General features: G+C 36.6%; 1 protein-coding gene across 7 annotated transcripts in view; it reads right to left on the minus strand.

Annotated features, from left to right (window-relative positions):
• Window positions 1-313: 313 nt before the first annotated feature.
• RRAS2 (RAS related 2) overlaps window positions 314-13,568 on the minus strand; it is an 88,036-nt gene continuing 74,781 nt past the window's right edge. For 4 of the 7 annotated variants that reach the window (XM_074401122.1, XM_074401118.1, XM_074401119.1 and 1 more), the window contains exons 5-6: window positions 3,772-3,890; window positions 504-1,264 (exon numbers count right to left, since the gene is read on the minus strand). In XM_074401122.1, coding sequence (XP_074257223.1) covers window positions 1,177-1,264; window positions 3,772-3,890 — 207 coding nt within the window. In that variant the 3' untranslated portion in view covers window positions 504-1,176. Of the gene's footprint in view, window positions 1,265-3,771; window positions 3,891-13,568 lie in introns of all 7 variants that reach the window. The other 3 variants (XM_039471294.2, XM_010346439.3, XM_074401121.1) reach the window with 1 other exon arrangement.

Raw genomic sequence — 13,568 nt, forward strand, 5'->3', positions numbered from 1 at the left:
CAATCAATATCTAGCAGGGAATATTAAAAGTGATTTCAGAGTCTCATCCTGTTGTACTCTATTGGGAAGGTTTCTTGAGTAGATATGTGACTGGCCAAAGATGGGTACAACCAAGACCAGACCAGCAAGTAAAAGTTCTACCACAGTTTCTATAGTTTCCACTTGTTTTTCTTTGTCAGTTAAAAGTGAACAGTGAGAATTAAATACTTATCTTTACATATACACAAGGTATGCTGTGAAAGCATATCTGCTTACAAACATATAAAAATACTTGTTAACTAGTTTGATAAGAAAATAATGTATAAAAAGTATATAGCAAAAACATTAATCATCTCTGACCCCGGAAAGATCAATTCCATATTTTATATTACATCAAACAAAAACAGTTTTAGTTTTTCGAATCCCTTATCCAGAAATACTTGAAAAGGAAGACAGAAACTATTTTTACCTTTAGCGTGGCTGTGAAAAAGAGTTAAATTAAAAAAATCAAGTACACTGAAATGTTTTAGGTCCTGAATGAGTCCAAATATTTGACCACGTAGAATATTATCATCTTCAAGAGTAGGAGTAATAACACAGGCTTTTATGAGCAGTTTTTAATCCATAAATACAATAGGCATTTTGGTATTTTGGCCACCAGAAAACAAAAGCTGTAGTATCAGTAAAGGTCTGAGATGTTTCACTTTTGTAGATTCAATTCAGTGTATTTAAGGTTAACAAAGGCTGACATTGAAATTTTTAAAGATAGGCAAAAATTCACAATAAAAAAAAATCCCTATACTTCTATTTAGAGTAACAGTAGGCAGTATGATTCCAAAAGTTAAAAATTATTTCGCAACCTGTGGCTTCGGCTTGGCAAACAGCTTAGATTCCAAAATTGATTCATCTCTATTAAAATGTAAGCACTTAAAAAAAGAGCATGTCTGTGTATATAGACACGTATTTTAAAGGAATCAGATAATCTTTGAAGCAGCCTTAGTGTTTCCTTTAAATTTGTCTGGAAATGACCATTGTATTAGCTTCACGGAAAGGACTGACTAGCCGGCTTCTTGGTCTAAGGCTAACATGGTGATCATTTGTCTAAGGCTAGAAAGGTACCAAATAAGATGTAAACTGAGGAGAGGAAGAGGAGATGAGGGCTTTTCCTGGCAGTTGGTAGCTAAAACTGAAAGGATTCTAGAAAATGACACAATGGCAGCCTTTCTTGTCTTTTTCTTTCCGTGTCGGTTCTGGTGAAGGAGGACATTCCTGCTCTTGAAATTTTCTGTAAGATAAAAAAAATCTAAAATATAATCGCATTCTTGGTAATCTACTATTACAAATACAGGTTACTTTTTGCACAAGTTCACTTTAAGTGCAGATGCTTTTCAATGATAAACTTCAACCAGGAACAAAGCAAAGATTTCTCTCTTCCTTACCCTCACCAAAAAAGGGCACAAATGCATCAACACCAGCATAAACAGAACTGTGAAGTTGCTTTAATGGATGAGTTCTGAATCAGATGAAATACCAGACTCAGTAATCTCTAAATCCCCCTCCGAATTTGAAATTCCATGATTCTAAGGCATACTTAAGAATAAAGGTTCATCATTATAGTGCAATATAAAATTACCCTTATGAAGTATGCAGGTTTTATCCCTATTCTGCCACTTATTAAATTCAGTATTAGACAAGTTAGTTGATCTAGTCTGAGCCTCAGTTTTTTAGAAGGGAATAATGGCAACCTACCTTTAACAGTTATTGTAAGGATTAAAGATCTTGTGATATTTAAATATATTTAATAGTGCCTGGCATTAAAAACAAAACAAACAAAAAACCTCCTCTACTCCCCACCTCATTCCTGAATTACTAATGGATAAAGAGAGATCCTAAGAACCAAAACAAAGAACAACATTTCAAAAAGGCCATCATAATTACGTTAAGAAGGCACTGCCTCATCAGTTGCTTGACACTAAAATGGAACTGGAATGGGGAAAGAGGGTAAAATACATACAACATAAAATTTTCCATCTTAAACATTTTTAAGTATATATTCGATGGTATTGAGTACATGCATGTTGTTGTCCAACCATCACCATCCATCTCTAGATCTTTTTCATCTGGCAAAACTGAAACTCTGTACCCATTAAAAAATAATGGGACTGGGATTTTTAACAAACTACTAAAAAAGAAAAATCTATAACCTTCACTTTTTCTTTTTTTCTTCACAGAAAGAGAATGCTTTGGCAAGGGGCTAGTAAGTACAAGAAGACCATAGCTCAGGTGCCAATTTACCTTAGATACAAAATAAATATGAAGCCTGAGTGTGGTGGCTCATGCCTGCAATCCCAGCACTTTCGGAGGCCAAGGCAGACGGATCACTTGAGCTCAGGAGTTTAAGAGCAGCCTGGGCAACATGGTAAAACTCCATCTCTACTAAAAATACAAAAAAAAAAAAAATTAGCTGGGTATGGTGGCAGACACCTGTAGTGCCAGCTACTTGGGAGGCTGAGGCAAGAGAATCGCTTCAACTCAGGAGGTAGAGGTTGCAGTGAGCCAAGATCGCACCACTACACTCCAGCCTGGGCAACAAAGAGAGACTCTGTCTCAAAACAAAACACAACACAACACGAGCCCACTTCACATTCCTATCAAACTGTCTCACTAGCAGAGAATCCCAGATCTGCAGAGCAGAGTGTAAAATAGGGGCCAGGCGCCAAGACCCAAAATAATAAATCAAATGCTACTACTCACTAAAGAAACTTCATCTTTCTCACCCACAAACTTATCTAGTAACTCTTACCAGACCTTAACCAACACCTTAAGCTTCTTGGAATCCATTAACACTTTTTAAACCACAGGGGCCCCCTAGGGCATCCAACAGAAAAATTCTTTGTTGTGTAGTATGTTATACTTCACACTTTGCAGGATTATTGAATCTCTACTACCTGGCTTACTCTTAGCCTGAGATGTGTTGGAATTTAAAAAAAGCCAGGAGCACAGGCTCTGGAATCAGAGATTTGAATTAAAGCCCCAGTTCTGCCATTTAATATGTCTAAACTTTGAACAAGTTATTTTACTTCTTTTTCTGTACCTTTGTTTTCTCCTCTGAAAGTTAGGATAAAACACCAGTTTACTGAGCTATGGTGAGAATTACATATAATAATACATGTTAAACATTGAGCACAGAATCTGGCAGATATTCTCATGCAAAAGTTAGCTGCTGTCATCACTACAGGCAGCATTTATTCTTTTCAAAATTCTATGTGTACTTTCTACTTTGTAATTAAATTAGATTTTATATTCTAGACGTGCCTAGAATATGTACTTGAAAACTGTAATGTTAGTCGGGCATGGTGGCTCAAGCCTACAATCCCAGCACTTTGGGAGGCCAAGGCGGGTGGATCACCCCAGGTGGGTGGACCACCCGAGGTCAGGAGTTCAAGACCAGCCTGGATGGCCAACTTGGCGAAACCCTGTTTCTACTAAAAAATACAAAAAATTAGCTGGGCGTAGTGGTGGCCACCTGTAATCCCAGCAACTTGGGAGGCTGAGGCATCAGAATTACTTGAACCCAAGGAGACAGAGGTTGCAGTGAGCTCAGAGGGTGCCACTGCACTCCAGCCTGGGCAACAGAGACTCCATCTCAAAACATTAACAAAAAAAAGTTGTAATGCACCATGTGCATTAATCCCTAGAAAGGAATCACTCCTATATAAAATATCCTGTTTCTTACTAAAAACACTTAATAGTGATTTATTAAGACATCCTTCTAAAATATGTTTTGCTTACCTGATAACCCGGACAAGTTCATGGAAAGCTTGATCTACATTCATCCTAATCTTTGCTGATGCCTCCATGTATGTGACCTTAAGTTGCCGTGCTAACTGTTGTCCTTCTTCCTGTGTTACCTGAAATTCCAACAGTTATGTTTATGGTACATTATTAACTACTGGATTCGCTCCATCTAATCTTGGCCACAGATTGTGCTAGTATTTCAGCCAGAGGCCAAGGTGTTTTATCATAACATGAATCAACAGACTTAATAGCTCAAAATAAACTAAAGTCCACTTCTGTAGAACAATGCAGAACATACCTGTGATGGAAATAATAGCCTACAGCAGTATTTCCAACTAGAGATCACACAAAAAGTGTTAAATACAACAGTAATATATCTTGGGAAGGGAAAAGTCTATTAAGTATATGACCCCGTCAGGGAGATCAAGGGAAGTTTCCCTGAGGAAGTGACATTTGAGCTAAGATAACAGAGTATGGAGTTGAGGGGTGGAGGGTGGGGGTGTGAAGACATTTCCCTGACAGAGAAAACTTGATTGTGTGAGGCCATGAGAGGGAATGGGCTTTCCAAGAACTAAAAGAAGCCTCATATAGCTGGAATACAATAAGCAAAGAGAGAAAATGGCAAGAGGTGAAGATGGAAAAAGTGTAAGCTTCAGAGGCCATGAAGTCTCTTCATCACTGCATTCCCCAGTACCTGGTACACAGGTGACACTCATCAATATGTGGGGGGAAATGAATTATGAATGCAATCACACGTCCTCACAATGCCTTATATTTTGGAGGTCAAGGAGAGGTGGCATAGCTGACTGATGTATAAAATGGCAGGTCAGAATAAGAAAACATGAACTGTATGTAAGTAAACTCCTACATGTTTTAAATGTGAGGATTTGAATAGAGATGCTTACTTAAAACTATTAAACTCTATTACATTTAAACTTACATAGTGAGACTTAAAATTTTATTTCTGAAAACAATATACTTTATTGCTGTTATGATCACAAAAGTAAACACTTCTCAAAAAATTAGAAAAGCTAAATGGAAGGAAAAATCGAAGAAAATTTAGGAACCTAAAAAACATAAGAGAACCACATTCTTTCGGTCATTTTTCAATGATATGTAGTTTTCACACTACAAAAATAGGATCATAATCTCATACTCTGGAAACACTCTGAACTCATTTACCTAGGAGTTCTTTTGTAAATTCCACAGGCCATTCTACATAACCATATCACCTGCTAATAAAGACAGTTTTATTTCTTGCTTTTTGATGTGGATGTCTTTTACTTCCTTTTCTGGCCTTAGTGTACTACCTAGAACCTCCAACACAGTAAGTTGTGAGGAGAATACTCTTGACCTGTTTTGGATCTTAGAAACAAAGCTAGTCTTTCACCATTAAGTATGCTGTCAGTTACAGAACTTTTTTTGTAGATGTCCGTTCTCAGGTTAACAGAGTTCTCCCCTACTCCCTTTGTATAAGGCATTTATCAGATGGTGGATTTGCCAAATGTTTTTCATGCATCTATTGAGATGACTATATGATTTCTCCTTTTTCGTCTGCTAATATGAATTATACTGACTCACTTTCAAATATCAAACCAACAACCCATTCTTGGAATAAACTCTCTTTGAGTGATGCAATGTTCTTTTCATATATTGTTAAATTCTATTTAATATTTTATTAAGAATCTTTGTATCTGTGTTCATGAGAGATGCTGGACTACAGATTTCTTGTTTTCCTCTGGTTTGGGTTTCTGGGTACTGCTATGGCTTCATGTAAGTTGGAAAGAATTTTCTCTCCTCTTCAATGTTCTAGAACACTTTGCACAGGATCACAAGTATTTCTTCTTTAAATGTATGGTATAATTCACCAGGCAAATCTATCTGAGCTTGAAGTTTTGAGAGGAAGTTTTTAAAACAAACTCAATTTATTTTATAGATAAATTACTACTCATATTATCTCCCCACCCCACCTTGAGTGAGCTTTGGTAGTTTATGCCTTTCGAGTAATATGGCCCTTTCATTTAACTTGTTGAATTTATTGGCATAAAGGTGTTTATAGTATTTATCATCTTTTAAACATCTGAAGAATCTAAAGTGAAGATAAAGCTCTCATTCCTGATACTGTGTCTTTTCTATCTGATTATTCTGACAAGAGTCTTGCAAATTTGATTTTCTAAAAAGCCAGTTTGGGGTTTTTATTTATTTTTTGGTAGAGATGGAGTCTATGTTACCCAGGATGGTCTTGAACTTCTGGGCTCAAGCAGTCTCCCTGCCTCAGCTTCTCAAAGTGTTGGCATTACAGGCATAAGCCACCGCACTCTGCCAATCTTTCTTTCCTTTATAATTTTACTATTTTTCATTTCATTGGTCCTCGTTCTCTTATTTCCTGCCTACATACTATGGGTTTTAATTTTCTCTTTCTTTTTCTTCTAATTTCTTAACGAAGAAACTAAAAGTCATTGAACTAAGACCTTTGTTCTAATACAAATATTTAGTGCTATAAATGTCTCTATGTATACTTTAGTAGCATGCCACAAATTTTGATGTGTTCTAATTTTCATTCAGTTCAATAATTTCTTTGTAATTTCTTTTTTCATTTTCTTCTCTGACCCAAGAACTAGTTGGAATATGTTAATTTCCCAATATTCGGAGATTTCCTAGATACCTCTCTGTTACTAACTTCCCAGTTAATTCCACTGTGGTCAGAAAAGACACACTGTCTGACTGAAATCCTTTTAAATTTATTGAGGCTTATTTTATGACCCATTCTTATTTCAAAAGAAGGCACATTCTACTGTTGTTGGGTGAAGTGTACAATTAATGTCAATTAGGATATGTTATTTGACAGTGTTGCTCAAGTCATCTATATCTTTACTGATTTTTCTACTTTCATATCAGTTATTGAGAGGGGTACTGAAGTCTCTGATTCTAAGTGTGAATTTGTCTATTTCTCCTTCCAGTTCTTAACATTCTTGCTTCAAGACTTTTGAAGCTATTATTAGATCATAAATGTCAGGGACTATTATGTCCTCCTGATGAATTAATCTGCTTATCATTATGAAACAATCTTCTTTATTGCTGGTAATAGTCTTGGCTCTGACATCTTAGTCTGATATTTATATAGCGACTTTAATTATTTTCATTAACGCCTGGCTAGCAATAATGAAAATAATTAAAGTACCTATATAAATATCTTACTCTATCCCTTTACTTAACCTTTGTATCTTCATATTTAAAGTAGATTTCTTGTACCTTTTTTTTTAATTCATTCTAACAACTGCCTTTTGAGACATTTACACAACTTACATTTAATGTGCTCACTGATATAATTCAATCATCTTGCTATTAGTTTCCTATCCATATCATCTATTCTTTGTTCTAGTTGTCTTCTTTTTCTACCTTCTTTTGGGTTAGCTGAGCTGTTTTTATTACTGCATTTTATTTCCTTTGTTGATCAACTATATATTTGTTATTTCAGTGATAGCTTTAGAATTTATAAGTATACATTTTTAATTCATTTAATACAGTCAAATTCAAATGATACCATACCAATTCAGGTATGGTTTAAGAACCTTACAATAGAACCAGGTGCAGGGGTGCGTGCCTCAAGTCCCAGCTACTTGGGTGGTTGAGGCAGGAGGATCACTGGAGTTCAAGAGTTCAAGGCCAGTCTGGTCAATACAGTGAGACCGCATCTCCCAAAACAAAAAAAAACTAGTTACAACAATGTTGCTCCCTCCTGTTATTAACTTTTAATTCAAAATGCATTTATTATTGTTACTTTAAATATTATTATAAGAGTAATTTATATTTATTCACATAATTACCATCTCTGATACTCTGTATTCATTTTCAGATTCATATCCAGATTTCCCTTTGGTATAGTTTTCCTTCTGCCTAAGGACATCTTTTCACATTGCTTGTAATGCAGGTCTGCTGATGATGAATTATCTCGCTTTTACATGTCTGGGAAAACTGTTTATTTCATCTCCACTTTGGAAATAAATTTCTGGTGTGTACTGAGTTCCAGATGACAGTTTTTGCTATCAGTACTTAAAAGATTCTGAACCATTATCTTCTGGCTTCACTGTTTCCAATGAGATACAATGATGACTCCTGCCATCCTTATCTTTCTTCTTCTATATGTAATGTGCTCTTTTCCCCTCTGGCTATTTTTCAGGTTTTTGTCTTTAACACTGATTTTAAGCTATTTCACTATAATGTATAATCTTCTTCATATTTCTTGTGCTCCAGATTTGTTAAGCTTCTTGGATGTGTGTCTTTATTTTTCATAAAATGTGGAAATTTTCAGCAATTACTTTTGCTGTTAATTCCATCCAGTGCATTTTTCATGTCAGACATTATAGTTTTACTTCTAAAAGTCTGATTTGGATCTTTTTTACATCTTTCATGTCTCTAACATGTTTTCTCTACCTTCTTGACTGTATAAAATACAGTCGAAGTAACAGTTTTAATGTCTCTGTCCACTAATTCTATTATCTTTGTCACTTCTGGATCTATTAATTGATTTGTTTCTTTATTGTGGGTCATATTTTCTTGCTTCTTTATATGCCTGGAATTTCTGAGTAGACGGATGGGTTTTATACCTATCGAGTATTAGATATTTTGTATTTCTAAACACATTCCTGAGCTTGCTTCTAGGATGCGGTTATTTGCAAACGTGTTCATCCTTTCAGGTCACGCTCTAGGTTTTGTTATAGGGTACCAGAACAGCATTTAGTTTGGCTAATTTTGACCCACTACTGGGACAAAACCCTTCTGAGTTATACTATCCAATACTCCAGAAACTATAATTTTCCATTTTGATTGATTAGAATATGAATTATTCCTGGCCCTATTTGAGCTCAAGGTATTGTTCCTTTTAAACTTTTTATATAGTTTGTTCTCCCAATATTCTATTCAAAAATTTAGTAGCCTCAATACAGCATCATTAGTTTATTACATCAATATACATATATCCAACAACTACTTCGTAACAGTTTGTGCCCTGTTGCATTCCTACAGGATTAACAGTAAAGTTCTACATAGCACTGGTATATCTAAGTTTATGTAATTTTTAAATTTACCTTGTCTCTCTTCAAAATAACATATGTACCACAAGGCCTATGCATTTGAAATATAAACTGATAAAGTTACCAGAACAATTAACAACAAAGAAGGAAGCCAAATAAAAACAGAAAGCTTCACAGAAGCACCAATTTTAGACAGGACAATTTCTATTTTAGGAAAATTTGACATGGGAAATTTCTTCCTATAAAAATACCCCTATATTGTCACAAATTCTGTTCCTTCTTCCTGGGATGTTGTCCCTTCTCCCTCAACTCTACATTCTCAAATTCTTCCTCACCAACCTTTCAAGAGCTGAACAATCAGATTTCCCCCTAAGTGTTGATGCTGTTTTGGAAGCACCTGCTCAGAGCTCCCATCGCACCCTCTGGTTACCACTGTCAAGACTCTAACAATACCACAAAAAAATTTTTAGTTTTGTTTTCTTGTTCTTTCACCACGTTATCATGTCCTCTGAGGCTAGGAAGTTAAAACAGGTTTGTCTTTGTACACCCAAAGCTTAGAAGCATGCTTAGCAGCTAAATAAATAATTTAACACATGTTAAGTAAATGGTGTACAAATAATCAAATAAGTACATTCTTGAGTAAAAACAAAAAAATACAAAAAAAAAAACTCAATAAATTACTTACTCTACTGGGATAAATTTGATTTGAGAAAGGTAATATATGTACTGAGAATTTTTCCACTAGTCTTTCTGCTCAATCATTCCTCAAAAATGTCACTTGTCCTACCCATCATTCATAATGTAATTCACATAAAGAAGAATGGCAACTGACCTATCTTTATATAGAGTAAGAAAATTAAGGCCAGGCTGGTGGCTCACAACTGTAATCCCAGCACTTTGGGAGGCCAAAGTGGGTGGATCACCTGAAGTCAAGAGTTCAAGACCAGCCTGGACAACATAGTGAAACTCTGTCTCTACTAAAAATATAAAAACTAGCCAGGTATGGTGGTGGGGCCCTGTAATCCCAGCTATTGAGGAGGCTGAGGCAGGAGGATCACCTGAATCCAGGAGGTGGAGGTCGCAGTGAGCCAAGATTGTTCCACTGCACTCCAGCCCTGGTTGACAGAGCAAGACTCCTTCCCAAAACAATGAAAACAAGGGAAAAAGAAAAGTTAATTAATTCATAGTCCCGATGATAAAAAAAAAATTCCTGCTGCTAGGGTTATGTGCTTCACTTACCTGTTTTTGTTTTGTTTTGTTGAGACAGGGTCTCACTCTGTTGCCCAGGTTGGTGTGCAGTGGCATGATCACAGCTCACTGTAGCCTCAACATCCCAGGCTTTGGTAACCTTCCCACCTCAGTCTCCTGAGTAGATGGGACTACAGGCACGTTCCACCATGCCCAATCTTTTATTTTTAGTAGAGACGGGGTTCTGCCATATTGCCCAGGCTGGTCTTGAACTTCTAGGCTCAAGGGATCTGCCTGCCTTTGCTTCCCAAAGTGCTGGGATCACAGGTGTCTGCCACCACACCCAGCCATTTGTTTTTAAAGCACAGTTTCACATCACTGTCTTCCAGGAAACAAAGCCAGCAAATTTATACATACATTTCTGGTGAAGAAATCTCCAACCACATATAAAGTTGTTTTTGAGCTCACTGACACAGCAACTTTTTTTGGAGATAGAGTTTTACTCTTGTTACTCAGTCTGCAGTGCAATGGCGTGATCTTAGCTCACCACAATCTCCGCCTCCCAGGTTCAAGTGATTCTCCTGCCTCAGCCTCCCAAGTAGCTGGGATTATAGGTATTCGCCACCAAACCTGGCTAATTTTGGGTTTTTAGTAGATATGGGGTTTCTCCATGTTGGTCAGGCTGGTCTCGAACTCCCAACCTCAGGTGATCTGCCCACTTCGGCCTCCCAAACTGCTGGGATTACAGGCATGAGCTACCGCACCTGGCAGCATACTTTTAACTAAGTAAAAATAGCATTGTCACCACCAAAGCAAACAACAAAAGACAAACTGGAACAGAGCCACAGCATTGTGGAAGTCAGAAATCAAAAAAAAAACCTGAAAGCTAAACAAATTAAGTATTTCTTAGAAGTTCCTCAACCCAGATAGTTTTATAAAGATACCAAATATTAAGCCTCATCTCCTAGATATTCTGATTTGGTAGATTTGAGAACTTCCCAGGCATGTTTTTGTTTTAAATAACCAGGGTGAATCTGATGCAACAAATTCACAGAACTACAGAAATTCACAATAATATGTATAAGCTAATCTATTACTACATATTTCCAAACAGAATAAACTACATTTGCAACACTCACTTAGAGTTATGTCAAGTTAATGAAGTTTACAAAAGCAAAACTTGTTTTCACAAATATCTATTATGTAGAAAGAATCATCACTTTAATATCATGTCTTAACTTACTGGTACCCAGATTCAACCATTCAACAAATACTTATTTAGTGCATACCTTTGTTCTGTGCTAATGATAAAGCATGAACAAAACTGACCGGTCAAAACTGAGAAGCCCTCATAATACCTACATCGACATTCAGCATCTAAATTGACCCTTTTAGATGCACATCACGCAGGTAAGGCCATATGTGGTAAGACCCTCTATTATTTGAGAAGCAGGGGTTCTTTTTCCTAGGAGCCTGTAGGGGACACACTGTGGTCAAATGTACTGACAAATAGGAGTCTGGGTTGATATACTTAGCTGTCTATTATTTTAAGTATAATGAGTTATTTTCTCAAATTAATAGTGACCATTAATAATAAAGCAACAAGGAGAAAAAAGAGGGAACAACCAAGGTAAGCCAGGAGACAAAGGTAGTAAAGACAAAAAAGCAAAAACAGTTGATCTCTGTCCAGACAGGGCTGAGTTGAGGACAAAGAACCTGAAATCAAATATATCATGAAATTCTACTAAGCCCACATACTATTAAATTTCATATTCAATGTGTTGTTATATTCACCTACTTTTATATTTTAGCAAAGGCAAGCAAATCATTTACCTATGTTTTCTTCCTACACCTTTAGCAGAATAAACAAAATGACTGGCATATCTCTAAAGGACCAGATGGCTGGTAACGCTAAACAATCATTCAAATTCTACAGATCTCGTTTTATTTAACATAAACTTCAGCAACTTTTCTGTCTACTGCTTCATCATCACTGCCTAGAAAACGTGTTCAGTAAATAATGGATGGATGAAAAGATGAAAGCAGCAGCCCAGTCCTCAGAGATACGGAAGCCACAAGCAAGCAAGCAAGCAAGCAAAGCCTCTTCTCTATGATCTATCCTCCCTGGTGGGGTTCAGAATCTCAGAGCCAGTGGTAGAAATGGCCAGTGCTGATCCACAAATTCAAAGAACAAGGAGAACTGGTATTTATTATCTATAAGGAAACATGCAAGAAGGTAGAGAAACTACAAAGGATCATGTCTAAGACAAAGACAAAAAAAAAATAACCGAGTCAGCAACAGAGAGCAAGCCAGACTGGTTACTAAGAACCTAGAGATGATCAAAAACTAAACATCTCTGAAGAGGGGAAAGAAGCTTTAACAGCATCCCTGTGGTCTGTCCAAGTTGACTTGACAGAACAAGTAAAGGTGTCAAGACATTCTAGACCATCACCTTTAATTGAGAAGAGACTTTAAAAAGGTAAAAACCTCTACTACAGCATCTATAGTATACTATGCTCTATAGTATCTCAATTTCAATAGCATGTCCCCTGAGGGTAGGAGATAAGGCATGTTTGTCTTTGCACATCCAGAGCCCAAGATACCTTAGAGAGACAAGCAGACCAAGAAGTGCCAACAAAGGACACTGGGAAAACTGGAGCAATAGGAAATACTAACTCAGAGCTTAGTAGAGAAAGTGTTTCCAAAAAAAGGCAGTGATCAACCATGTCAAATGTTACTGACATTCATCCAATTGTTGATCCTGATGGTAGCGTGAATATCTGATGTCAGTACAATCAAGAATGGCAGGAGAAAAAGTAGAGAAAGCAAGTTTCAGGAGTTTTGCTATTAAAGAGGGGCAGAGAAAATATACTCAGAGGGGAATGTGAGATTAAAAAGGTTTGCTGTAGTTTTTGGTTTTAAAGATGAGAGACACTGTAGCATGTTGTATGCTGATGGGAATTATCATGTAGAAATGTTCACCTGAAATAGAACAACTGCTGGGGTAATGTCCATGAGTTGGTGAGAAGGAACAGTATCCAGTATCTCATGGAGAAGCTGGTCATAGACAGAGGAACAGTTTATCCATGAAAGTGGAGGAAAGTGAACTTGATGGGGTACCTGTGCACTCAGGTTAGTAGATATGGAGGTAAGGACATGTAAAAATCTCTCACTGAAACAGGAAAACATATGTATCATCAACTGAAAGTGAGATAAAAGAAGAAAGCGCTATAGGTTGAAGAAGAATGAGAAAGTATGTAAAAATTATCCAAACAAATGGGAAATAAGTGGACTAGGGAAATGTAGGATTTCTAGTCAGCACTAAAGGCTGTGGTCATGACTTTTGAAGAGTAGTCAACATGCCTGAGTACAGGTGCAAAGGAAGAAAAAGCATAGGGAGGAATGAATCTTTTCTTTGTGCCTATCCTTCACAGAGTAGACTCTATAAATGCGCAGAAAACTAAACAATTGGATTTCAGGCACTTGCTTTTCTCCCTTGGATATATATACATCTACACTTTTCAGAATATACATAATTTATGTCTATTTATATGGTTTAGACAGAAAAA

Source organism: Saimiri boliviensis, chromosome 6, assembly GCF_048565385.1.
Source record: "Saimiri boliviensis isolate mSaiBol1 chromosome 6, mSaiBol1.pri, whole genome shotgun sequence".
NCBI lineage: Eukaryota > Metazoa > Chordata > Mammalia > Primates > Cebidae > Saimiri > Saimiri boliviensis.